Consider the following 25,516-nt stretch of genomic DNA (forward strand, 5'->3'; position numbering starts at 1 on the left):
TCTATATACACACATACATAGCATACATATATACATACACACATGTACACAAACACACACATGCACACATACATATACACACATGTACACACACATGCACACACAAACAAACACACTTTTTTTGTTTTTTTTTGAGATGGGATATCGCTCAGCCTAGGCTGTTCCATATGTACCCAAGGACACCTTTGAACTCCTGATCCTCCCCCCTGTATTTCTCAACTGCTGACATTACAGGTCACCTCCTGTGTATGTGGTGCTGGGCAGGGCTTCGTGAATGCAAATGTTCTGTCAGTTGACTCATAGCCCGGCCCCAGCAGCCACAATTCGAAATCACAAGGTTTGGGTGGATGTGGTCTCTCAGTACAAACTGCCCAGCCGGAGCAAATCTGCACGGATGTGGGATGTGCCAGAGTTGAGTGAAGCCTATCAGTGAGCCCTTAGTGGGTTTGTTTTTCAATTTTAATTTTATTCCATGTGCATTGGTGTTTTGCCTGTGTGCATGTGTACAACATGTGTGGCTGGTGCCCCCGGAGGACAGAAGAGTGTGTTGGACCCCTGGAACTAGAGTTACAGATGGTTGTGAGCCACAAGGTGGGTGTTTGGAACCAAACCCACTGAGTGGTCTCTCCAGCCTCTTTCTGGGGTTGTTTGTTTTGTTTTTGTTTTTTTGTTGGGTTTTTTTTCCTCTTTGGTATTTTGAGACAGGGTTTATCTCTGGTCGGTTCTTCCTAGAAATTAACCGGAATGATAAGATCTTATTATTATTATTATTTTTTAAATAACATGTCCAGGACTAGGAAGTAGTTCCATTGGCTCAATGAAGCCCTGGGTTCAGTCCCTACTGCAACATGGGTGCACAAATTCTAAGTATGTGCTTATATTGTGTGTGTGTGTGTGTGTGTGTGTGTGTGTGTGTGTGTGTGTAGGAGACAGAGAGAGACAGAGACAAGAGAGACACACAGAGAGATAGCATCTACTGCAGTCTCTGGAGACCCACCTCCCTCCTCCAGCCCCGCCCCCCAGGTCTTCTGTGACTGGTCCACACATTTACCTGTCTCTCCACATTTTTTATCCACTGGCAAGACAGGCCAGAAGGCTTGGGCATCTCAGGCAGTAAGGGAGGGGAGTATTCCTTACGGGTTGGACATGGTGACTCCCACACAGACTGTCTCGGGGACACATTACAGACTAACCCTTACCTTCCCACTCCTGGATGTGCACCTTACTGGCTTTTCTTCACTCGGTCACAGGCTTGCCTCCCAGATCCTTGCAATGGGGTCTGCTTTGGGAGACTCCCTACTTAAACACCAGCCCCCTCCTTCCTCCGCATCTGCTTCCCACGGAGGAAGCCCTGGAAAGTTGCCGCTTCCGGTGTGCTTACAATAAATCTGGTTCTGAGAAACATAATACTGTCGGGTGTAAAATAGATTCAACACAGGCAAAGTTGGAGACTGAGGCTGGCGAGGAGGGCACCACCCTCATCCTCCCGGGAGGAGCGTGGGCAGGCTGGAGAGAGAAAGGCGATTGCTCCAGAGCCTGGCACAAAGAACTGTGTGTCGATCCTGTGTGTACCTAGAACACAGAGCTGAAAGGAAAACTAGTGTGGCCTATCCAAGTTCTTTGTCGAAGGAAACCAAACCATAGCTATATAAAGGCTAAAAATTCCCAAATGGTTGCCTGAGTGAGCTCTGCAGAGAACTGAAGAGGTACGGACCAGCTACTTCCGGTCCAGAATTATGTTCTTCAGATGATGGATCCTCCGCCTGGCCACTTTTTATTTTGCCCCTTGGTAGGGGCTCTTCCTTATGTCTTTGGGGATGTTTGTTCATTTATGTGTGAAGGGAAGGCTTGTGTGTGTGTGCGCGCCTGTGTGCATGCTTATGTGAGCATGCTTACGTGTGCGTGGAGGCCAGAGGTTGATATCGACATGTCTTTCTCACACTTCTTTGCTTTATTTTTAAATTTATTTTATTTTGTGTGTGTTTTACTTGCATGTATACATGTACATATGTGCACTGTGTGCACCAGACGTCAAATCCTCCAAAACTGCAGTTTGTGGATGGTCGAGAGTCACCATGTGGGTGCTCAGAACAGAACCTGAGTCCTTTGCAAGAACAAAACTGATTTTTGTTTGTTGCTTTGTTTTTTTGTTTTTATTTGTTGTTGTTAGTTTTGTTTGTCTGTTTCGAGACAGGGTTTCTCTGTGTGGCCCTGGCTGTCCTGGAACTCTGTAAAACAGACTGACCTCCAACTCCGAGATTCATCTGCCTCTGCCTCCTGAGTGCTGAGACTAAAGGCATGTGCCACCTCCACCAGGCTAGACCAAGTACTCTGGAGCCATTCCTCCAGCCCCGCCTTATTTCTTTAGACAGGGTCTCTCACTAAACTTGTTCTTTGTTGCTTCGTCAAGACTGGCTGACCACCAAAGTCCCTGGGATCCATCTGTCCCCAGTCCCTACCACTAAGCACACTTCCCTCCTAGGCTTTCCCTGGGTGCTGGAGATCCAAACTCAGGACCCCATGCCTGCCCAGCCCACCCCCCAAGCCAGCTCTCCAGTACCCACAGTGTTATATGGAAAGAACTGAAAATCGAACATTACTCCAAGTCCGAGAATAAGTAAATAGTTAAGCAAAAGACATCACTCAAACGTTGTGATGTCACTAAAACATACAACTGGAAGATGAACTTAGGTGGAAAATGGACCAGAAAAGACCTTTACTTTAGCCACAACTGAGCAAGAACAAGGGAGGGGACATCTGAGCATCAGACAACAATAGCCCTTTTGAAGGGTCCAACCTCTTTCTCTCTCTCTCTCTCTCTCTCTCTCTCTCTCTCTCTCTCTCTTGTTTTTTTGATAAAAGGTATACAAAATTTAATATAATTAAATATGCTCTCTTTTGTTTTTTAAGATTTATTTATTATGTATACAGTGTTCTGCCTGCATGTATGCTTAAAGGCCAGAAGAGGGCACTAGATCTCAGATGGTTAATGAGCCACCACCATGTGGTTATTGGGAATTGACCTCAGGACCTGTGGAAGAGGGACCAGTGCTGAGCCACCTCGCTGACCTCAGGACCTGTGGAAGAGGGACCACTGAGCCACCTCGCCAGCTCCCCACCCCCCACCCCCTATCATTTTCTGAGACAAGGTTTTTCTGTGTTGTCCTGAAACTCACTCTGTAGACCACGCTGGCCTCAAACTCAGAAATCCACCAGCCTCTGCCTCCCAAGTTATGAAATTGAAGGTGTATGTGACTACTGTCCAGTTTGAGGGTGCAGTTTCTAAAGAAGCAAGGAGCCAGGATCTGAGGGTTGATGGAAATTAAGTTTTGGTCTGTAGAATTCTGTGGCTGACGATGTACGGGCAAGAAGGAGTCTAGGAAACGCACCAGCGAAGGACGTTTGTCCCTGCCTACCTGCTCTCACTGGGTGACTTCTACCACTGCAGCTGTCCTTGAGTGCTGTGGGCATGTGGTTTTGCTCAACATTAGCCAGTGGTACTCTGGGGACTTGTGAGCATGTGGATGGTGCTGACCGGATGCTCTGGGGTGGAGATTTATTTCCGGGGTCCTACCCACTGGAACTGCAAGATGGAGCTTCAGAGCCTCTCTCCTCACCAGGATTCTAGGAACTCGGGTGCCATCAACCATGAGTATCTGATAAAAGTTCCAGGAAGTCACCCTGACCAAATGACCCAGGGAGGAAACTAGGTGCTCAGTCTAGGAGTATGCATGCTAGGCTGGGGGTGGAGCAGGTTTAGAAGTCCATGATAACTTAGAGTGTCAACTTAATTGGAATACAAACTGCTTAGGAGACCAGTTCATCACAGCCCTGGTGTGCTGGAGGGCAGTGTTTCCAGGGAGGATTAGATCATGAAGAACCCGAGCTCACAGATGAAGTCATTCCTGGATGGATCCACGACACGATGGTATTTGATAAAGGTGGTAAAAATCAGGAGGGCACACATGGTTGGAGAAGGTAGGTTATTGGGGCTGTACCTTGGGGCTCTATCATGCCCTGGCCACTTCCTGTATGCTCCTTTTTCTCTGCACCCTCCCTACCCTGACAGACTGAAATATTTGAAACGGTGAGCCAGTGTAAATCTGCCCTGCCTTAGGTTGTCTGTAGGTGGTCCCTCACTTCTGCCTTCCTGTTTCCTTCTTCTGTATCTCTCCTTTATTTGGGGTCCTTTCTCCTCTTCCTACAAATAAGCTTCCTCTTCAGGCATCTTCAAGCTTACCTCTGTTACTTTTTTTTTTTTTTTTTTTTTTTTTGTTTTTTTGTTTTTTTGTTTTTTTGTTTTTTTGTTTTTTTGTTTTTTTTTTTCCCCAGAGCTGAGGACAGAACCCAGGGCCTTATGCTTGCTAGGCAAGTGCTCTACCACTGAGCTAAATTCCCACCCCCAACCCCTGTTACTTCTGACAGACTTAGAGGCTCCTCTGGGTACACATAGTCTCAGAGAAGAGACCATCGGCACCCAGAATTGGCCAACCAGAGGTGATATTGCCATCCCTGAGGCAGAATGGGGTGGCGGTCATAGTAGCAGCAAACTTACAGAATCATGTATTTGGAGTGTGGGGGGTGGAGGAGGATCAGTTGCTCAAAGAAAAGAGAATTCAGTAAGAGAAGGAAGTGTGGGTTCCATCTTGGGCGTTTGTCTTCTAATATGACTAACCCAAATAACACTTGATACAAAATAGAAAGCTTAACTCCATCCATCTCCTATACATTTTATTGCCATCTGCAACAAAATAACCATGCTAAATCTACCGGCCAATTTCCTTTGACTGTGACTGGTGCCCAGAGCTCTACAGTACACAGCTCATACAATGGAATGTCGCAGCCTTGCTCCCTCATATATGGTGACCCCCCCCCCTTCCATTACTCTAATCCCTCATTTAAGAACATTCTGCCCCATAGAGTTTTGAGCACAAAAAGGCAGAGACCAAAGGGGCAGGGCTGTGCTGTATGTGGAATTGACAGATGACACCAAGACACAGACGGTCTTAAGTCTAAGTTACTGTTCTGTTGCTGTGAAGAGACACCATGTCCATTATAAAAGAGAACATTTAGTTGGGCGCTTGCTCAGAGTATCAGAGCCTTGAAAATGCGGTAAGTGTGGTAGCAGGCAGGTAGACATGATAGCTGAGAGTTCTACCTCCAAATCCACGGGCATCAGGAAGAGAGAGATTCTGGGCTTGGAATGGGTTTTTTTGAAACCTCAAAGCCAACACTTGTTGGAGGAAGGATGTCACTTCCACCTAAGCCTTCTAATCCTTTCAAATATCACCACTCCCTGGGGACTAAGCATTCAACTATATGAGCCTATGGGGCTCACTCTCCTTCAAACCACATGACCCATCCAGTATCCACAGACAAGGGGTAATGCCCTGTCAAGGGGACAGTGACCTGAATCACAACAAGGCTAGGAGTGACAAGAAGGACCCTGAGTTGCCTTGGGCAAGCCATTTGTGAAGGGTCTGAGAAGAAACTGTGCTTCCCCTCACATTCTGGAAGCAACCCTTTAGGAAGAAGCCAGGAATCCATTAGCAACAGATCGCTGTAGAGATTGCTCCTCAGAAAGGATCCCAAGCCAGGCAGGGACCATGCGTACAAGACACCAATGTGCACACCTGGGTTTAGAAACTGCTCAGAGTGTCAGTGGCTCTCCATATCTCTGACACTCTGTCATGTGTCGTACACTGAGTTATCCTTACAGAGGGAGCTGAGAGGTGGGGAGTCCCGGACCCAGCAAGAAATTCTGTAACCACAATCAGGCCCGGTTCCCCAAGAGGAGCTCGGTGATCTCCAAGGCTCTGTCCACAGAGCTAGAAGAGAGTACATGATCCTCCAGAAGACAAGGGTGGCTGCTGGCCAGGCCTCCCTGAGCCTACCAAAGCACACTGCACCCAGAGTTCAGTCTGCTGAGGGCTAGAAGCAGCTGCATGCAGCAGGAATGGACACAACGTGGCCAAGGCAGGCTACTCTGGAAGATCTGGAGCAGGAGGAGGAGCCAGAATCCACAGTACCTTCAGGCTGAGACTGGACACTTCATAACACCTCCGCTAGGGGGCACCACCACTGCAGAGTGATCAGAGGAGCTAAACCAATCTCATTTTGCCCAACCACAACCCTTCCCTGGGCTGGAAGGGACAGATGTCTTGCCATCTGGGGGTTGGGGGAGGAGGCAGACAAATGCCTCTTGGGACTTCTGTGTGGTCCTGTTAAACAGTTGGGTGTGAATGTATGTGCATCTGTGTGTGGGTGTGGGGGTGTGATTGGGGGTGTACAGACTAACAAATACTTGATAAAAGAACAATTGGTTGAGCTATTGGGCCCTGTTCGTGTGAACAAAAGTGAGTATGTTGGCAAAGTCACATTAATGAAAATATAAAAATTCATGGACATACATACAGACATATCCTTCATAAAAGCCCGTGTCTGAAACATATGGCATTTGTATTATCTGGCATGGGTGTGACTGAGAACATAGGGTTTGGGGGGGGGGGTTGTAACTTGAAGGATTGCACAAGTCTGTGGTGTGAGCCTGGGAGTGTGGTGTGGGTGTGTGTGAGTGTATGTGTATCTGTGTGTGTGTGTAATAGGTACTTTGTGTTGCTGACAGCATGGACATGCAGCATTTGTGTATAGAGAGCTCACATGTGAGTGTGCACCACAGTAAGTGTGTGAATCTGAGTGTGTAGACCAGCTTGTTCCATGTGAACACTTGTAGAAGAGACTGTAAGGGAGATTGGGTACAAACATGAGCCTGTATATGTTTGCTGAGGTTAGGAGAGGTCCTGGATGGGGGAAGCTAGTGTGTGTGTGTGTGTGTGTGTGTGTGTGTGTGTGTGTGTGTGTGTGTGTGCCGCTGTGTGAATAGGTGTGTCTTGGTCTGGACTCCTGGGTCAGTGTGGTCCCAGAACCCAGGCAGTTGCAGGGTAAGCCTGGAACACGCCAAGAGGGAAGTGTGGCTGAGGCACCCACCTGAAGATTGGCCCAGTCCTCAGGTTTCACTCATGACCCTGTGACATCAGCGGCAGCAGCTGTCCTTGCCGGCCCGGCCCCCCAGCCAAGTCCCCCAGAGCTCCAGCCCCAGCCCGAGGTGGGCACCGCACCCGGGGCTCGTCCGCCACCGCTCTTCTCTGCTTCTGGCCAACAGTGAGTACTGTGCCTTTCTGTGCCAGCCCAGCCTGGTACCCCCAGGGGTGGACCACCCCAAGAGACAGGTGACCCTGGCCTCAACCCCAGCATGGGTCTAAGGAAGTCACCACTTTGCTCCTGCACCGCTGACCTGTTCGAGACCGGCTCTGCTGTCTGCTCCCAGACCCCACTCTGTTAAAACCTCCTTGTAGCCTGACCCTCTCTGTCCCCAAACTTGCCGTCTCTGTCCTGTCGTCTGTTCTCTCTGTCCCTGCCTGGCTGTCCTTTCCCTGAGCAAGAGTCCTTATTCCGGTTACAAATGTGACTAAAGGTTAGCTCCAGACAGGCGTAGGATGACCCAAAGGACAGGCTGTAGTTTCTTCGGGAAGGGACATGAGAGGGGAACGAAAACAGTGACTCGGCTTGGCCCTTTTGCTAAGCAGCAGGACGGTGGAGAGCGGAGGAGAGCGGCTGGAGGCTGGGTGGGGGTAGGGTGGCGGCAGCGGCTCCTTTGCTCTATTGAAAGAGGAATCTGTGAGATGCCAGCGGAGGACACATCCCGGCTGCCACTAGGCTAGGCTCTGCCCACTGTCCCGCCCTCCTTCAGCCCTCCCTGCCAGACACAGGCCTCTTTTCCTAGCTAATCTGGAGGGGGTTGGGGTGGGCCGAGGTGTAGTCCCACATAGCAGAGGGGGAACCAGGGAAGCAGGCCATGTATAGCTAAGAGGGATGTGGGTATGCAGAGCCAGAGAGTGCACCTTGAGAGGAGAGATGGGATTGCACCACTTTCAGATCTCTGGAGACCAAGAGAGCCCTGAGTAGACTCAGGAAGATACACAGGTTGCTAATGTAGGTCGGGGGACCAGTGTCCAGCAGACCTCAACCCCTTCCACCCCCTTTACTAAGAATAGAGCCCTCAGGACCCCAGGACAGAGGGTAGGCAGTGCTAGCTGGTAAAGAAGAGGTGTACCAGAGTTGGCAGACACCATTTGAAGGGGCTAGCACTGGTTGTGTTGTTTACCAGAAGGGTCAAGTTGGTGAAAGTTATTAAGGCATCATAGACTTAGCTGGACATAGTGGTATACACCTGTAATCCCAGCACTCAGAAAGCTGAGGCAGGAGGATTGCCACGAATTCAAGGCCAGCCTGGGTCACATGACTTCATATGGGCGGAGACTGAGATCTCCAGGATAGAGCAGTTGTGGCACTAGGCTATGTCCAAGGCTTCAGAGCCTCTACTGTCGGGAGGCAGTCCTTCCAACCTTCTGCCCAGGAGGGGACCCTCCACCAGCCCCCTCCGGAAGTTTGCACGCGAACAAGTCACTCAACAGAGCCTGGGAAGGCTAGAGGCATGGGGAGCCTTTGCTGAGGTCCTGCCAATGAACAGGTCAGGGAGTTTGGGGAGGGGGGAAAGGGTTGGACTTTGGGGAGGTGTCAAGAGGAAGGTATGTTATCAGCCGGCTATTACCACAGCTGTGGCTGTGTCAGGAGGATCCTAACGGGGCAGAGGCTGAGTGACCATTGTGTGTGGTGGGGTTGGAGACAGGGGTAGGTAGGGCTGTTCCTACTATTGGGACCACCTCCGAATCCTCTGCCTATAGCACGAGGTATGACCTTCTGTGGCAGGGACAGGGACAGCAGTGGTCACTATGCTGCCTTTTGCAGCCACATTAATTATGTAGAATGAAGTAGAAGCTAAATATCCCAGGACCTTTGAACCTGCTGTGTCAGGCAGGGCATCCAGACAAAGATAAGCCAGGCCTGTGTCCCCACACAGTGCCCAGGTAACAGAGGACAGAAACCATAGGCCCTGTGTCTGGTGATCTCATAAGCTTCCCTCCATCTACAGCCCAGGCACCCCTAAAAAGATTATATGTAGGGATTTAGGGAGTGAGGGGAAGGTACATGAGGGACTGTTGTAGGCCCAGCCTTGCTCTGCTTGTCATTTCTGGTTTGGAAATATGTACAGCTGAGGACTTAGAACTGGGGCCCACATCCCCTGCTCAAGGATGGGCAGAGGGGAAGCCTGCTCCAGAAACTTCTCCCCAGAGGTTTCTGAAGGCCCCGGCCCAGGACCTGACTCAGACACAGATGCCACTGGATCTCCTAAGGAGATGCTGGGGATTTCCTGACAAGGGCTCTGCCTTGGGGGAGCGTCAATTCTGGCCATCAGAGCAGCAAGGAGACATGGGTAGACAAGGAAGCAGAGTGGGTAGCGCAGCCGAGGGCAGCAGCATTCAGAGAAGACTCCAGGAAAAGGGAGAATGGAGAAGCAAGAAGCCATGGCTTCCAGAAGAGGGGAGCAGAAGCCCCGTGAAGCCTGGAAGTGAGGCTTTGAGAGCAGGGAGGAGCCATGAGGGCCACAGGGGCAGATTGTGGGCGGCGGCTTTACACTCCATGGGTCATACAGTCGGCTTCTTCAACACCTTTCAGCAGATCCTCAGACTCTGAAGGGTCACACCACTTGTCTGGGGCACACTGTGAGTGAGTGGCCAAGGCTCAATCCACAGTGGCCAAGGCCCATGCTCTCTGGGGAGGAACTTGGGTTGGACTGAGTCAGGACAGAGCTTTCCTGGAACCATGGAGACTGTGTTACAGGAACAGGTTCTGGGGCTCTGGGATGGTCTGATGACTCATTCAGGGGTCCCCAATCCCATTATAGCAGGGAAGGGTCCATCTGAAAGCGCCAGGGGACCCAGGTTTCTTTCACCTTTACCACCATGCCTGGCCTTCATATGTGCGTCCCACTCATTCTGCAGCATCAGCGATGGTTATTTTTATTCCCCGATGTTCTCAGTCAACACCCTATGTTGAGGGTGGGGAAGGTGGCAGAGGAATGAGGGCTTTGGGAGTTCTAGGGGAGAGAGTGGGCAAGGTGGGGGACACCTGAGGCTGTGTCCCTGTCTCAGGGTCCTCTGCCTAGAGTCCTGGAGTAAGAGGGAAAGGCACAACTCAGTGGACACCAGACTCCACTCAGGAGCCCCCCTGATAGGTGCTGGTGAGCCCGTAGGGAGCAGGTTAGCCTGGTGGTTAAGACAAGCTGAGGGCTCAGCTATCAATCAGTTACTACATAATGAGCACTTGCTCTTCCCCTGCATCATCTATCAAGTGAGGCAATAACAACTAACTCATAGAAAGGGACCAGTGAGTTTCTGGGCACTGGAATGTTCAGAGCAGAGTTGCACAGGCACTGGTGGCTCTACAGAAAAGCTCACTAAATACACGGTGCCTATGAAGACAGAAGCAAACACCTCACCACAGGAGTGAAAAAAGGAAACATGCTACAGGCTCTGGAAACACTTCAAAACCAAGGTTTGGGGCCTGAGGAGGTGACTCGATCCATAAAATGCTTTTTTTGTTATGCAAGCATGAGGACCTGAGTTCAAATCCCCAGTACCTATCTAAAAAGCCAGGTGTGCCTGTGATTTCAGCACTGGGAGCTAGAGACAAAAGGATACCTGGGGCGTGCTGGTCGGCTAATCCAGACAATGAATCAGTGAGCGCCAGACTCAAAACATAGAACAGCAAACCGTGACCTTAGTCTTAATCCTCACATGTATGTGCATACACACACGTGTGTGCATACACCACACACACATATGCACACACACACATGCACACACAGGGCAGGGGAAGTCAAGGATGTTTTTAGTTTTTATTCATAGGTGATCCCCCTGGAAGTAAGGGCCTTTCTTACATGCGCTGCGAAGCCCTCCAGCTGGGTCGCTGTGGAAGTTTTGAAATAAGGCAGAGGCCGTGGAGTGCGTTGTAGCAAGGGTCTCCGTTCACCCGTGCCTTTGTCGAAGTTGGCAGGTCTCAGTCAGTCCAATTTTGAAAAAGACACTCTAAGAGAAAAGGGGAGAACTTTCCTGGTAGCAGCTTCTAGGTAAAGTCCCCAAGAGCAGGAGCAGGAGGCAGCACGGACGTCCTGCGCACAGGTGGCAGATGTCAGAGCAGCACACCTGTCGGCCTCCCTTGATCTCAGGTGTTGTAGGATGCTGGTGGCCACAGTCTCTGTTCCCAGGGCCTCAGCAAGGAGACTTATTAGTCTGTCCATGTGATGTGGGCCCATGGAAGAAGATACAGAGCTAGGTGGGTCCTGGAATTCTCTGGGCTCTAAGAAGACTATAGACAGAAGGATCAGGGTGGAGTATGTATAGACAGAAGGATCAGGGTGGAGTATACACAGAGAGGCTGAAGGAGAGCAACAGAGGCAGGGAGCTCCTGAAAAGAATGATCCAGAAGGAGGAGCCATGGCAAGGGGATAGTACCACCCACCACCCACACAGACATGGCTCACACATGACTGTAGTGTGTGCAAAGGAGAGGGGCCAGCATTGTATGCTAGGCACTGCTCCTTAGGGGGATTTAAGCTAACAGAAGGCAGGATGCCCCAGGCTTGGATAGAATAAATCGGGCTCTACAGCCCTTTGAGCAGCTGGGAAATGAGTCAGAGTTCTCTCTCTCTCTCTCTCTCTCTCTCTCTCTCTCTCTCTCTCTCTCTCTGTGTGTGTGTGTGTGTGTGTGTTGGGAAATAAGTCAGAGCTGAGAGAATGGATCATACAAATAGGCCACAGTGGAGGTTAGATTTATATGGGGGCTAATTGGTTCCAGTAAAAAACTTCAGTTCCAGTAAAAAACTTCAGTTAGGGATGGCAGTACAATCCTATAGTGAGTTCAAGGTCAGCCCAAACCACATATAGAGATCCTGACTTCAAACAAATGAGTATCCAGGAAGTTCTTTGTCAGGCTGTTGACTGGTGCGTTTCCAGTCCTTCAGCCCACGACACAGAGCCCCAAGAAGCAAGCATGGTCCTTCTAGGCTTGCCAGGCATCTTCAGCAGCCATACCTTTCAAGGGGCTTCAAGCAAGGCCTCTAGCCTGCCCTTGAAGCAAAAGCCAGCTCAGTGCAGGGGGCCATTTGTGCTGTAGGTCAACTGTGCCCAGGTCAGTGCCGTAAAGGGCTAGAGGGAGGCCATGTTTGTAATGGTAAGTACATGGGATTGGCATGAAAGTCGTGTTCAAGTCCTTCCTTGGGATAATAAAACCACAGCACATGAACCACAGTACAGGGCCTGGTGCACAGTGCTGACTTTTCAACCAAGAATCGGGGGGTCTGGAGTGTGACTCGGTTAAGCTGTGTACCTGCCTAGTGTGGGTTCCATCCCTGCAGCACAGAAAGCAGGTGTAGTGCACCTCTGCAATCCCAGTCCTTCTGAGGTAGAAGCAGAGGATCAGAAGTTCAGGTTCATCCTTGACTATGTAGCAAGTTCAAGGCCAGCCTAAGATACATAAGAACCTGCATCAACAATAAGGAAAAAGAAAGAAATGGGGGAGGTAAAGTGGTGGAGGGGGAAGGGGATGGGAGGGAGGGGAAAGGAGGGAGGGGGATATAGCTCAGGGCTGGGAGTGTAGCCTAGCATGCATAAAGCTGTGAGTTCAATTCCCAGAGTGCACTGAAGTGGGTACAGTAACACAGGCTTGTAATCCCAGCATTGGAAACTGGAGGCAGGAGGATCAGAAGTTAAAGGTCATCATTCTTGACTAGATAGGGACTTCTAACCAAGTCTGGGTTGTTGAATTATGTGAGACTTGTTTTTTTGTTTTGTTTGTTTGTTTGGACCGTTACTTTGCCCCTTCACATGCTTCAGAAGTCAGATGTACAGGTGACTGCCCCAAGATTTAGGGCCAGAAGAACCCATCTGTTCTGGGGAGCATTTTCCATGTTGGAGGACAACTGGAATTCTGCATCTTGAGATAAATTTTTTGTTTGTTTGTTTGTTTGTTTTACGGGTTTAGGCCTGTGAGGGAAAATCTTCCATGGGGCCGTGTTCCTAGGGATACAGGAGTTTTGGAAGGTGCTGTCTGGGGCAGAGGCTGGACTCAGCCTACTCATGGATTTTCAAGTCATCCCTGTGAGCCAACAGGGGGTGCTCAGGGGAGGAACAAGGCTGTAGCTGAGGTGAGGTTGGGGTGGGGAAGGACTATTCATAGTCTCTGAGGGTCTTTAAAGCCTGCAGGTTGTAGGACTAACTGTGGAAGAAGAGGCTTTGGATGTGGACAGACAGCCACCTTGGTACACAGTCAGTGCAAAATAAATGTGTCCATCCCTATCACCTGTGGCCCTTGGTTAGATGGTGGCCAGGCTGGCTGAATTGGGAATCTGGAGAAAGAAGGTTTATTCTAAACCCCTGTACCCTTTCATGAGCCTCCTGTATAACACTGTTGGTTTCCTGAATTCTGGGGGACACTCAATGCCCAGAGGTTTCCACTCTAGGCTCCCAGCTCTAGGCCACCCTCCAAGGCACCATGGGAGCAGAGTTTTCTCCACAGACACTGTTAGGTCAGGAGGGAAGGGCCACCTAGGATAACCTCTGGGTTGCCAAGGCCAAGGCCGCTTGTTCTCCCTCCTCCCCAGGCTGTTTGTCAGAAAAGTAACACAGCTACCCCGCTTCCCATCCCTACCTCAACAGGAAAAAAAGTTATGACTTGGGACTTCCAGCCAGGGGACATAAGCATCCATTTTTCACTCTTGGATCTGGGCACCCAAATACCTGGGAAGGTATTTGGGGGAACAGTCCACCTGGGAGCCCGGTGCTCACTTTGACCAGAGTGGAACTTTGCTGTGTTCAGAGTCACCCAGGAAGTTTTGCATTGGAGCTTACACTGTGGGTGGTCCTTAAAACAGATCCCCGCTGGCACACATGACTCTCAGTAACTTCTTTTTGTCTGTCTGTCTGTGCCATGTTTGTTCTGAGTGATAGGTTACTTCTCCACTTGTCAAATGAGCCAATCAAGCCAGGATATTACAGGCAGGTTTATTGGGAAGCTGCTCTCAGGGCAGGAGAGTTCACTGGCCCCAAGGAAGGAGACCAGGGAAGTTGGGGGGGAAGTGGGGGGGGGGAGAAAGAGAGAAAGGGCACATGGGCAGAGAGAAGAGGAGGAGGAGGAAGAGGAAGACAAGGAGAGAGACAACAAAATGTCTGGATTATGCAGGGAGGAGCACCTGGGGGAAGGACAGCCTAGCTCCCGGGCTGGAAAATTCAGGGTTGAGGGGCAGGGTATGCCAAGTAGGGACTGAGGGATGCTGGGAAGACCTGAAGGCCAGATCTGCTTTGATATGTAAGATATACACCTCAGTCTCCCTACGTTAAAACCAAACACTAAGATAAGATTTACTCTGTAGGGAAACTCACTATGTAGCCCAGGTTGGCCTCAAACTCATCTTTTGGCCTTAGCCTTCCAATTACTGAGATTAGCAACATGAACTACCATACTCAGGTTGTTTTAGATAGTTCTGTTCATTTTACGTTATTTCTCGAGTCCGGGTCTTGTTATGTAGTCCTGGCTGATCTGGAACTCCCTATGTAGACCAGGCTGCCTTCGAACTCACAGAGATCCATTTGCCTCTGCTTCCCAAGTGCTGGGATTGAAGGTGTGTGCTGCCACGCCTTGCTATTACATGTATTATTATTATTATTATTATTATTTGTGTGTGTGTGTGTGATGTGTATAGGCAGGGTATCTGTGTAATCATGTCGTGCATGTGGATGGAGTCAGTTCTTTCCTTATATCTTTTATGTGGGATGGAACTCAGATCATCAGGCTTGGGTAGCATGTGCTTCTACCCACTGGACCTCTAGTTTCTTTCTTAGACCAAAGAGCTGGACCATGGTGGGTTGTGAGCAGTCTTGTGAGAGATAAAGGCTGGACTAGTTGATAAGACAAGTGGTAGCTGGACCCTGAATAAGGACAGCTAGTAGTCTGCCACCCTTGTACTTGTAGAGCTGTGCTCTGAAGAGGATGGGGAAGGGTGTGCACATAGGCCGTGCCTTCCCATGGTCAACCTTCCAAGACAGTTTCTTACAGTAGCTTTATATCACAGAGTAGCAGGGAAGTAGCTGAGACCATGTGAGAAGTTATAGGCTGGTGTCAATGAATGAATTTCTGGATATTTGAAGACAACCCTCCCCTTACCCCCAAGAAAAATTGGTTTTCTAGGAAGAAAGGTTCTGGAAGCATATGAAAGATCCGGGGTTAGGAGGCTATCTATCCCGAGCTTTGTTTGGCCAATGGTTTGGGATGTCTAGAATCACAGATACTCGTTTGTGGTAGATGGACTTGATCTCAGAGGAAACCAACATCAAGTAGAAAGACTGGGGGTGTCCTGGGACTTAGGAGTGGGTGACCAAGGTCTTTGTCGCCCAGACATCAACTTGTGTTAAGTTTGTACCCAGCAGTTTCCGTGGTTGTTCCCAGTTCTTAGAGTCTTTTGGTCAGTTCTGACTTCGGACGTAAACAGTCACGTCAGCTGTCAATCGGGCAGTTTTATTTCCTCCTTCCGGGTTATATTTTATTTCCTTTTCTTGTCTTATTGCAAAGGAAAAAGGTTCAGTCTGGTGCTGAATGCAGTGAGAAGCCACTTTGCTTTGGTCATGGCTTTTGGTAGAGAACCTTCCAGTTTCTCACCGTTAAAGTAAATCTCAACTGGAATAATTGTAGGGCTTTTGAGACAGGGTTTCTCTGTATAGCCCTGGCTGTCCTAGAACTCACTCTGTAGACAAGGCTGGCCTCGAATTCAAAAATCTGCCTGTCTCTGCCTCCCGAGTGCTGGGATTAAAGGTGTGTGCCACCACAGCTACCAGAAGGTTCTTTATAAATTGTCTTCATCAACTTGAGGGAATTCCTCTCCTCTCTAATTTGTCATGGTCTTATTATGAATAGGGACTATGGGCTTTTTTAAAATCTGTAATCTCATCCATTGATACGATCGTATGATTTTTCTTCAATCTATTGATATGAAGTTACATTAATTTTTTGAGCTTGCCTTGCATATTTGAAGTAAATCCCATGAGGTCATGGTACATAATCCTTTGACATACTGCTGGATATTAGTCAGCTACTATTTTTGTTGAGGTGTATAAAGATTGAAAAGAGAAGAATCGGGGGTAACTTACAGGATGGGGAATTAGACCACAGGTCTTAGAGATACCCAGTGTGATGGCAGACTCCATCTGGGATGAATGAACACACAGTGTCCAGGCCAGGGAGAAAAAGCCTCTGTGGTCAAACTATATCTGGAATCTGGTGCTCCAATCTGGCTTCTCCACAGGGAGAGACAATGCTGGGCTGGACCTGCTCCAGGAGGAGCTGCCTCACCCTCAGCGTCCTCACCCTCGGCTCCCTGCCTGCGGACAGCTGGCCTCAGCCTGGCTTACCATTCCTGACCTTTCCTCCCCCCACCTCCATCCTGGTCGGCTCACCATCTCCAGGCCCCCAGGAAGGCCTGATTTACCCACCACTTCCGCCCAAACTTCCTTTTTGAAGGCGGTTTGCATGAGACTTTGCACTTTCTAAATGGGCTCCAGCCTTGGCTCCTGGAAGACGGCTTTAGCCTTGGCTTGGCCTCTCATTTATCACACGCTAAAATTATCTTATTTGCTCCCTATTTACTGCCTGCCTCCTCCCTCTGGAATGCAAGCTCCGTGAGGGCAGAGACTTTACCTCCTCTTTGCTCTGCCCTAGGCCAAGACCAGACTGGGCATGTACCACAAACTCAGAAGGTTCGTTGAATGAATGAATGAACTTGTCTCAGTTCCCCGTTGACAACGCTGTTCTCTCAGTTCTCTGAAACACCAACCTGCTCATGTGCTCTGGGAAGAGGTTGCCCTGAGAACCCAAACCCTAACCCTCAAATGCCATATCTCAGGACAGAGTTAGGTAGAAGGAGCTTTCATCTTACCGTGCTCACATCTCACTGTATCCCAAGAAGCCTACTTGGTGTCATGGAATCTCGTTGACGCTTTGTCCCTACCAGGAACATCCATACACCGCAGCTGTCCTTTTGTCTTGTGCCATCAAAGACAACTTGACCCTCACCATCTGTTCCAGATGCATGGGAAGGGCAAACAGAAGGAGCACACTAGTGGGCAGAAGTGACTCCATTTGACTTCCCATCACTGGCAGGGATTCTCCAGGGCTATGAGATGAAGTCTAGGCTCCTCAGACCTGGCAGCAACCCTAGCACCCTACCATCCACCTTTTCCCACCCCATTCCCTACATAGCTTCTGTGATCCATATGAGTTCCCAGTGTCCTGTCCTTACCCTGGCTGTCCCCTCTCCCTGGGATATCCTTCTCCTCCATCCCTTCTCCCTCCATCCTTCTCCTTCTCCTCTATCCACTGGGACCCAGCTGGAAAAGGTCATCTTTCTTCCTCCTACTTGGAAGTAACCTCTCACCCCTGAGCTCCCCAGCACCATCCACGCCTCTCTTGAAGACGGGCTCTGTATCATCTTGTCGAAGCCGTGTGTGCACAGGTTCACTGTCATCTCTCAGCAGGCATCTAACCACGGATCAGCGAGCTCTCCTCCTGGCCATCTCGGGTTTTGAGATGTGAACAAAATGGATAGAGGGATGAATGGATGGATTGGTAGATAAAGCATAGAAAAATACATGAGGTCCCTAGAAGGTCTGTATCCAAGGCTTACCCTTTCATTAATGAATTAAATTAATTAATTGTTGGTGTTTTTGTTTTAAGACAGGATCTCACCATGTAGCCCCAGCTGGCAAGGAACTTTAGACTAAGCTGATCTCAAACTCATAGAAATCTAACTGTCTCACTTCCAAAGTGCCGGATTAAAGGCATGTGCCACCATGCCTGGCAACAAACACTCTGCAAATACCTACTACATGCCCAGCGCTGGGACTAGCCACGGTGGTGTAGACAGGCACAGTTGCTGCTTGTGTTGACATTTTCATATCATGGAGAATACACTCAAAACAAATGAGGCAGGCATTTACAACTTATGAAAAATAATGTCAAGGGGGATGCATGGGTGTGGTAGGAAGAAGAGGAAGAACTCTCTCAAAATAGAAGACAGAGAGGAAACTACAATGAGAAAATAAAGGGGAGGGTGGGGTTCCAGAGACAGAGGGCAGTTGGGTAAAATCCCAAAGGCAGGAATAAGGTCGAGGGAGCCAATGGTGCTGGAACAGAGTGTCCAGGGTGACAGCAATAGACAAAAGTGAGGGAAGTAGGTGGGCCCAGGGCACTAGGACCTGGGTGGCCACCACAGGAGGCTTAGGTTGTGTTCTGAACACATTGAGGCATTCTTGGACAGTTTTAACAGTAACACAAGCCAACTTTTGTTTTGAAGTATCAGTGGCTGCCTTTGTAGGACTGATTCAGAGGGCAAGCGGCCAAGATGGTAGCAGGAGACGGGCTAACCCCGGAAATGTCTGTAGTGTGTACATGAGAGGCTGGGAAAAGATGGGTTTCCGTGCATTGTGGGAATATGCATTAATAGAGCTTTGGAGCTAGTGACAGAAAAGGAGAACTCAGGGATACACACGTTGGTGATTGATCTGAGACACAGAAGTGGTGGCATTTCCTGGCACAAGAGTGTATGGTACCATGGAAACCCCACTAAAGCTCTGTTCCAATTTGGGGGAACCCCTTATTATCATGGAGCTGTCCAGAGGTCAGTGTAGAGTTCAAAGGAAACATTCGTCTTATTCCTATGGTGCTTTCTACCATCATAGAAATGATGTCACTCCGTGAGGGCAGAGCCCTGCGCAGCTCGAGAGATCGTGTATAGAAAGGGCCATACCGCAGAAATTAAGGAGAAGCCAGAGAGAAAGACAAACCCTAAGTGTGATGCCACGGAGCCTGAGGAAATAGAATTTTCCAGAGAGGGGCTGTAGCCTACTGGGCTGACTGCTCCTGAAAGGTCAAGGGAGGCGAGGGGAGGAACCGGTGCTGCGGACTTGGCAGCGGCATGCACTGGTGAGCCGATGAAAGCAATTCCGGTTGAGCGGGGGTGATGGCAGCCAGGTTGGAATGGGCCGAGAGGGAACAACAGGTAAGGAAGTGGAGACAGCTGGGGTAGAGACTTTCCAAGAAGCTCTTCTGTGAACAGAGTAAGGAAGACCAGGAACCGGATGATGGGAAGTGTGAGGTGTGGGCTGATGACTGACAGCTGCCATTGTGTTACTGTAGAAGACAGTTATCCATGAGCGGAGAGGTTGTGGGGAAGCACAGGGCCCGGGAGTTGGGTATAAGTGCAAGGACCGGCCTGTGATGGTGATTGTGATTATTATTATTATTTGGTTGGTTGGTTAGCTGGTTGGTTAGTTGGTTAGTTTGTTGGTTGGTTTGTTGGTTGGCTTTTTGAGACAGGGTTTCTCTATGTAACCCTGGCTATCCTGGAACTCACTCTGTAGACCAGGCTGGACACAAACTCAGAGATCTACCTGCCTCTGCCTCCTGGGTTCTGGGATTAAAAGCATGAGCCACCATGCCTGGAATGGTGGAATAATGTATTATTAATCAATTAATTAATAATAATAATAATAATAACAATGTTGTTATTATTATTATTATTATTATTATTATTATTATTATTATTATTATTATATGTTAGGAGGGGGGAGAAAGAAGAGGCAGGGCAGTGGGGATGACTGTAGACCTGACCCCATGCTGGCTTTCTCTAGGAAGAAGAGGCAGTGCCATCTGAGGGAACATTAAGGGGAGAATGTGGACATTTGAAGAAGTATTAGAAGACATGAAGCACTTGTTTTCAAAAGGCCTCATGGGAAACACTGCAGGGATGGGAAGTGGCTTAGTCTGTAATGTGCACGTGGCACAGGCTTTTCTCAAGGAGGAAGGGGAGATCTCCACAAACAGCTAACATAGATTATGTGATCAGGGAGCTGCAGGCCAAGAATAGACCTTGCCTTAAACAAACAAACAAACAAACAACAATTTAAACAAAGTAGCCAGAGGGGGTAACACACGGCTTTTAAAAATATTTTGTAACTAGTTGAGTGATAGTGGCCCACACCTTTAGTCTCAGCACTCAGAAAGCAAAGTCAGCAGATCTCAGAGTTTGGGGCCAGCCTAGTCTACTGAGCAAGTTCCAGAACAACCAGGGCTACACAGAGAAACCCTGTCTCCAAAAACAAACAGACAAACAAACAAACAAACAACGTAACATTTTTACGAGTGTTTTGCCTGCACATATGTCTGTTTGTCATGTGTGCCAGGTCTCTGTGGGGATCAAAAGAGAGCATCAGATCCCCTGGAACAGATATTACAGACTGCTGTGAGCCACTGTGTGGGTGCTGGGAATGTGGGTAACTTCCCCTCACGCAGCAGAACAACCAAACGTTAAGTGGCTTCTGGATCAGTAAAAGGCTTGGGGGCTGGAAGGTGATTTTGAGGGGAAAGTGTTACCATAGCAGAGACCAGAAGTGGGCCAATGGGGTAGGTCACAACATTTTCAAGACTTGGGAGCAGGACAGGATGCTTAGGGGTGTCAGCTGAGAAGAAGCACTGGGGTTCTCCCTGGGCTCCTGTGAACTCAGGTGAGGCCAGTTTCCTCGAGGGCTGGACTAGATCCAGACTGTGATGTTGGTCTATTGTGGTCCCTCTGGGCTCCGGTGTAGGACAGAGGGCAGCACCAGAATCAGGGTATTGTTGCCAAGATGGCTTCAGGCTGGGTGTGTCCCTCTGAGGTCAGCTAGCAGGCCAGCATTGTCTATATGACAAGATGCGAGCGCATGTGTAGGGTCAGAGTAAGGTACATGACAGGATGAGTGTCTCTTTGAGGGGCTGCAGTCCAGACCTGCGTGTGTGTATGTGTGCTTGTACACAACAGAGTCACCGACCAGCTGGAAACCAGCAGAGTCATCCCCCAGAAACATGACTCCCTGGAGCCTGGTAAGAAACAGCTGGGTAGCGGGCAAGGGGTGTGGCCAGCTCTGCCCAATGGCTCTGGCCCTTCCCTGTCATCTGCTGTATCTGTTGACCAAGCCTGAGAAGTATGTACAATATCCAGAGCCTCTGTGCCTGGGTCTTCTGGGCTGTACTTGATGTCCATCTGGGGATCTGCCAAATTCCCTGTGTTAGGGAGGAGGATCTAGGATCCAGCCATATGTGTTCATGCTCCCTCTGTCTCTCTGTCTCTCTGTGTCTTTTTGTCTCTCTGTCTGTCTCTGTCTCTCTCTCTTTCTCTCTTTGTGTGTTTATGTGTTTGCGTTTGTGTGTGTATGTGTATGCGTGTGTGTACACACATATACACATATGCTTGCAGAGGTCAGAGGGGGGCATTGGTCTTTTGCTTTCTCCCTACTTACCTTATTTCTTTGAGACAGCCCTTTCCTGGAATCTGGAGCTAAAATGGCCAATGATACCCTGAAATCATCTGCTCTTGCCCTAGCACTGGGGATATAAGTGCGCATGAGGCGACTTCCTCCCTCCTTTATTTTTAAACTTGAATATTAGAATCCCTACTCCGGTCCTTATGTGCTTACCCACTGTGCCATCTCTCGGTCCCATATTGGCCTTTCAGTGGCCGTGAGTAATTGGGCCAGTGTTCTGTTTGCTGAAGGGATCATTCCTCAAAGTCTGTTTTCAATGACTAACCCAGCACAGCCCTTCTGTGGGGAACAGGAACCAGAAAAGGTGGAGGAGCTAGCTTAAGGATGGTCCACATGCTGCTTATAAAATCCAAGGCTCCTGGGGAGCCTTCTTTCCCGTAACCAGTTCATAAGAGACCAGCAACCAAAAACTGTCCCAGGGGAGAGGGGGTATCTAACCCTTCCCTACTGGAATTGTCCATCCCCTTACCTGCATCGCCTTTCCTGGCCATCTAAGTTAGCAGTCCCAGGTCTCCTGACCCCCCTGCCTGTGCCTTACATCTTCCAGCAACATCTGCCCAGAGGTTTTAATTGCACAGAGCCATGGGAGGAAGTTGCTGAGACCCTGTGCAGGCCCAGGCTCTTTCCATGTTCCTTCTCTCAGCCTATTGCCAAGTACCCTAAAGATCAGAAAAGACTGCATCCACACACCCCTCTTTCCCTTCTCTCCAGGCAGATGACAGACACAGACAGGGCCCACATTCTTCTGAGCTTGTTCTTGGTAGACATCATCCTTTTGCACTGAGTCTTGCTGAACCCTCGATGGTCTCCACTCACATCTCCTGCTAGCCAGAATCAGCCAGTCCACATGACCTCCAATCTGAAATTCATTTTCTGGTTGTGTTTTAGGGTAATCCTACCAAACCCTCACCCTTGTCCATCTGGAGGTCATGTGGACAGCCAATACAGATTTCTCTCTCTGTGTGTGTTGCTATAGGCTGAAGTCACACAGTTCCTGGAGTCTGAACCCTGGAGACAGTTCAGGACATTGGGGCATTGGCCCCAAATTCCTAAGGCTGGAGATCTGGTTCGCTTTCTGTTGATCCTGAAGGTGGCTCAAACTATTGCTGAGAAGAGAACACCGTGGGGCCCGCGGTGGGGGATGCTCCATGCCCAGTGTCCTGTGCATCAACACGCCCAGGACTTGCAGGCACATCTCCAGCCCCAACAAGACCAGGACACCCACCTCCCTGACCCAACCCCCGGGCAGGCAGAGAGTGAGGAGTACACAGTAGACCCAGGGCATTGGTGACCACCCAAAACCCAAGGACTGCGGGCTGTAGCTGCTCTGACTTTGCCTACCACCCTCTGGCCCCTAAGCCCAGAATGCAAGGATGGCCAGCTCATCTCTGCCCTCCCTGGTCCCCCCGGGTCCCCACTGCCTGCGCCCCTTCACCCCAGAGTCCCTGGCAGCCATAGAGCAGCGGGCAGTGGAGGAGGAGGCCCGGCTGCAGCGGAACAAGCAGATGGAGATTGAGGAGCCTGAGCGGAAGCCACGCAGTGACCTGGAAGCTGGCAAGAACCTCCCACTCATCTATGGGGACCCCCCACCCGAAGTCATTGGCATCCCCCTGGAGGACCTGGACCCTTACTACAATGACAAGAAGGTCAGGATGTGGGAGGGCTCCCCCTATCTGTGCCTTCTGTCTGTCCATCCATCCGTCTGTTCGTCCGTCCGTCTGTCTATCTGTCTGTCTGCCAAGCTCACAGTTTATCTCCCTGCCTCAGACCTTCATTGTGCTCAACAAAGGAAAGGCCATCTTTCGATTCTCGGCCACCCCCGCCCTCTACATGCTGAGCCCCTTCAGCCTCGTCCGGAGGGTGGCCATCAAGGTGCTCATCCACGCATATCCTGCCGACGTGGGAGAGGTGGGGAGGTTAGGGGTGGGCAGGAGACCTTCCTATGCCTCCTCTTCCCAGCTGCCCCCTCTCTTTCCTTGACCCACCACCCACGATCTTCAGCATGTTCATCATGATCACCATCTTGACCAACTGTGTGTTCATGACCATGAGCAACCCGCCATCTTGGTCCAAGGACGTGGAGTAAGTGTGTCCTCCCCCAACCCCCACCAAACTCCCTCTCCCAGGTCTGCACTCTGAGTTTTCAAAGTGACACTGCTCCTATCTTTCAGGGGAGACACGTTGTCCCTGTGACACAACACCTTAAGCCAAGGAGGGGGGTGGGAAATGCTCTCACCTTCACAGATGTCCCCAGCCCTGGGTAGCCTTGTGCTATCTTGGTACCTCCCCTCCTCTAATGCCCACAGTTGCCAGGTACACGCGCATACCCAGGTGACATACTCTGCTCTGACTGGCCCTCTTCTCGCCAGGTACACCTTCACAGGGATCTACACCTTTGAGTCCCTCATTAAGATGCTGGCCCGAGGCTTCTGCATTGATGACTTCACATTCCTCCGAGACCCCTGGAACTGGCTGGACTTCAGTGTCATTACAATGGCGTGAGCAGGGCCTGAGGCTGGGATGGGAGCTGCAAGAGGGCCAAGCACCAAGGCTGGCATGGGGGGCGCAGTGTCTCGTCCCCATGCTTCGTACACCTTAGGAGGCAGCCTGACTCAGAGCGCCACAGCCAGTGGGTGATCAGGGTTGTCCTTGTCCTTCCATTCTCTAGCAGTAAAATCCAGCACTGTCCTTCCCAACTCTTGGACTAAAACAGGACCTTGGGAGTTATGAGACCCCACCCTCCTCTCCTTGTGATAATCACTCTGGACCCAGAGACACTTGATCTCTGTCCCCACTCTGACACGATCCACCTCAATTTCCCACTCAGGTATGTGACAGAGTTTGTGGACTTGGGAAACATCTCAGCCCTGAGGACCTTCCGTGTGCTGCGGGCCCTGAAAACCATCACGGTTATTCCAGGTATTGGGAGGTGTGGGGACCCTCTGCCTGAGACCACGGGAAAACACAAATATTTGCATTATGATTGATAACAGTTATGAAGTAGCAACAAAAACAATTTTATGGTTGGGGGTCATCACACGTGAGGAACTCTGTATTAAAAGGTCACAGCCCTAGGAGGGTGGAGAACCACTGATCTGTACAAGGCTTGAAACAGCATCTTATAGGGCCTATGCGTTTACACTAAGGAGAATTTTGCCCAAGATACAAGGAGAACAGACAAGCCCAGAGCTCTATTTGAAAGTGATTCCAAAGAGGACAAACCCCAGCCCTCAGTGCTCTCAGAGGAAAACATTACCCCTATCCCAGCAGTGATTGAAATTCCTAAATAGTTTATCAAGAAGAACCAGGGCCTAGAGGGATGGCTGAGTGTTCAGTGTGACCAGAGCCCCAACACACATATCAGACTCACAACTGCTTCTCACTCCAGCTCCATGGGATCCAACATCCTCTTCTGACCTCCTTGGGTACCAGCACACACATGTGCATATGTACCTGCATATGTGCACACATACACAAAAGTAAACAAAGCAAAAACAAAATGAATCTTTTTTTTTTTTTAATAAAAAGGAGAATGAGGTACACAGCTACTCAGAAAACCCCAGGATGCTGGGTGGGCCCACACCTGCAATCCTAGCACCAGAGAGGCCAGATGATTCCAAGTTTGAGACAGTCCTGTGCTCCATATAGAGACTCAGCCTCAAACAATATATACATGCATTTATAGGTATATATGCATACTTATATACATATATGCATACACCACCTGCAGAGAGCAGGAGGTGTAACTCAATGGTTGATTTCTTCTTGCATTGCATTGTGAGGTCCTGGGTTTATCTTCAGCACCAAAAAGCACAGATAGAACCCATGAACTGTTTACTCAGGGAGGAGACATCATCACAAAGGGATGGCAAGCAGGCTGTGAGGAGAGAAATAGTTCAGACTTATGCTAGGAAGTGTGACCGTCCTAGATGGTCCAGAGCCCTTTCATGCATTGAGGCCTGTGAGACACGCAGCACTGATGGAGTTCACTAAATGTCTCCCTCCTCAGCATCTTCAGTGCTCAGCTCTCAGAGGGGTGCTGAGCATCTGGTCTCCATGTCAGGAAAAGAAGGAAGGAAGGAATGGCCAAGTCCAAGGAGGAAGCTATGACTTCCACCATTGACAGAAATCTGTCCCACGGAATTCCATCAGAATTGGTTTTTGGACTCTGTGTCCAGTGAGACAAATATCTATCCGAAGAGACACTGGTT

At 49.7% G+C, this 25,516-nt stretch overlaps 1 protein-coding gene across 2 annotated transcripts in view; it reads left to right on the top strand.

Annotated features, from left to right (window-relative positions):
- Positions 1–6,983: 6,983 nt before the first annotated feature.
- The window catches only part of Scn4a (sodium voltage-gated channel alpha subunit 4), a 48,189-nt gene continuing 29,656 nt past the window's right edge, over positions 6,984–25,516 (top strand). The window contains exons 1-6 of one of the 2 annotated variants that reach the window (XM_076935603.1): positions 6,984–7,161; positions 22,282–22,951; positions 23,073–23,190; positions 23,297–23,387; positions 23,675–23,803; positions 24,133–24,224. In XM_076935603.1, coding sequence (XP_076791718.1) covers positions 22,679–22,951; positions 23,073–23,190; positions 23,297–23,387; positions 23,675–23,803; positions 24,133–24,224 — 703 coding nt within the window. In that variant the 5' untranslated portion in view covers positions 6,984–7,161; positions 22,282–22,678. Of the gene's footprint in view, positions 7,162–20,650; positions 20,866–22,281; positions 22,952–23,072; positions 23,191–23,296; positions 23,388–23,674; positions 23,804–24,132; positions 24,225–25,516 lie in introns of those variants that run through there. The other variant, XM_076935604.1, reaches the window with a different exon arrangement.

Source organism: Arvicanthis niloticus, chromosome 6, assembly GCF_011762505.2.
Source record: "Arvicanthis niloticus isolate mArvNil1 chromosome 6, mArvNil1.pat.X, whole genome shotgun sequence".
NCBI classification, from domain to species: Eukaryota; Metazoa; Chordata; class Mammalia; order Rodentia; family Muridae; genus Arvicanthis; species Arvicanthis niloticus.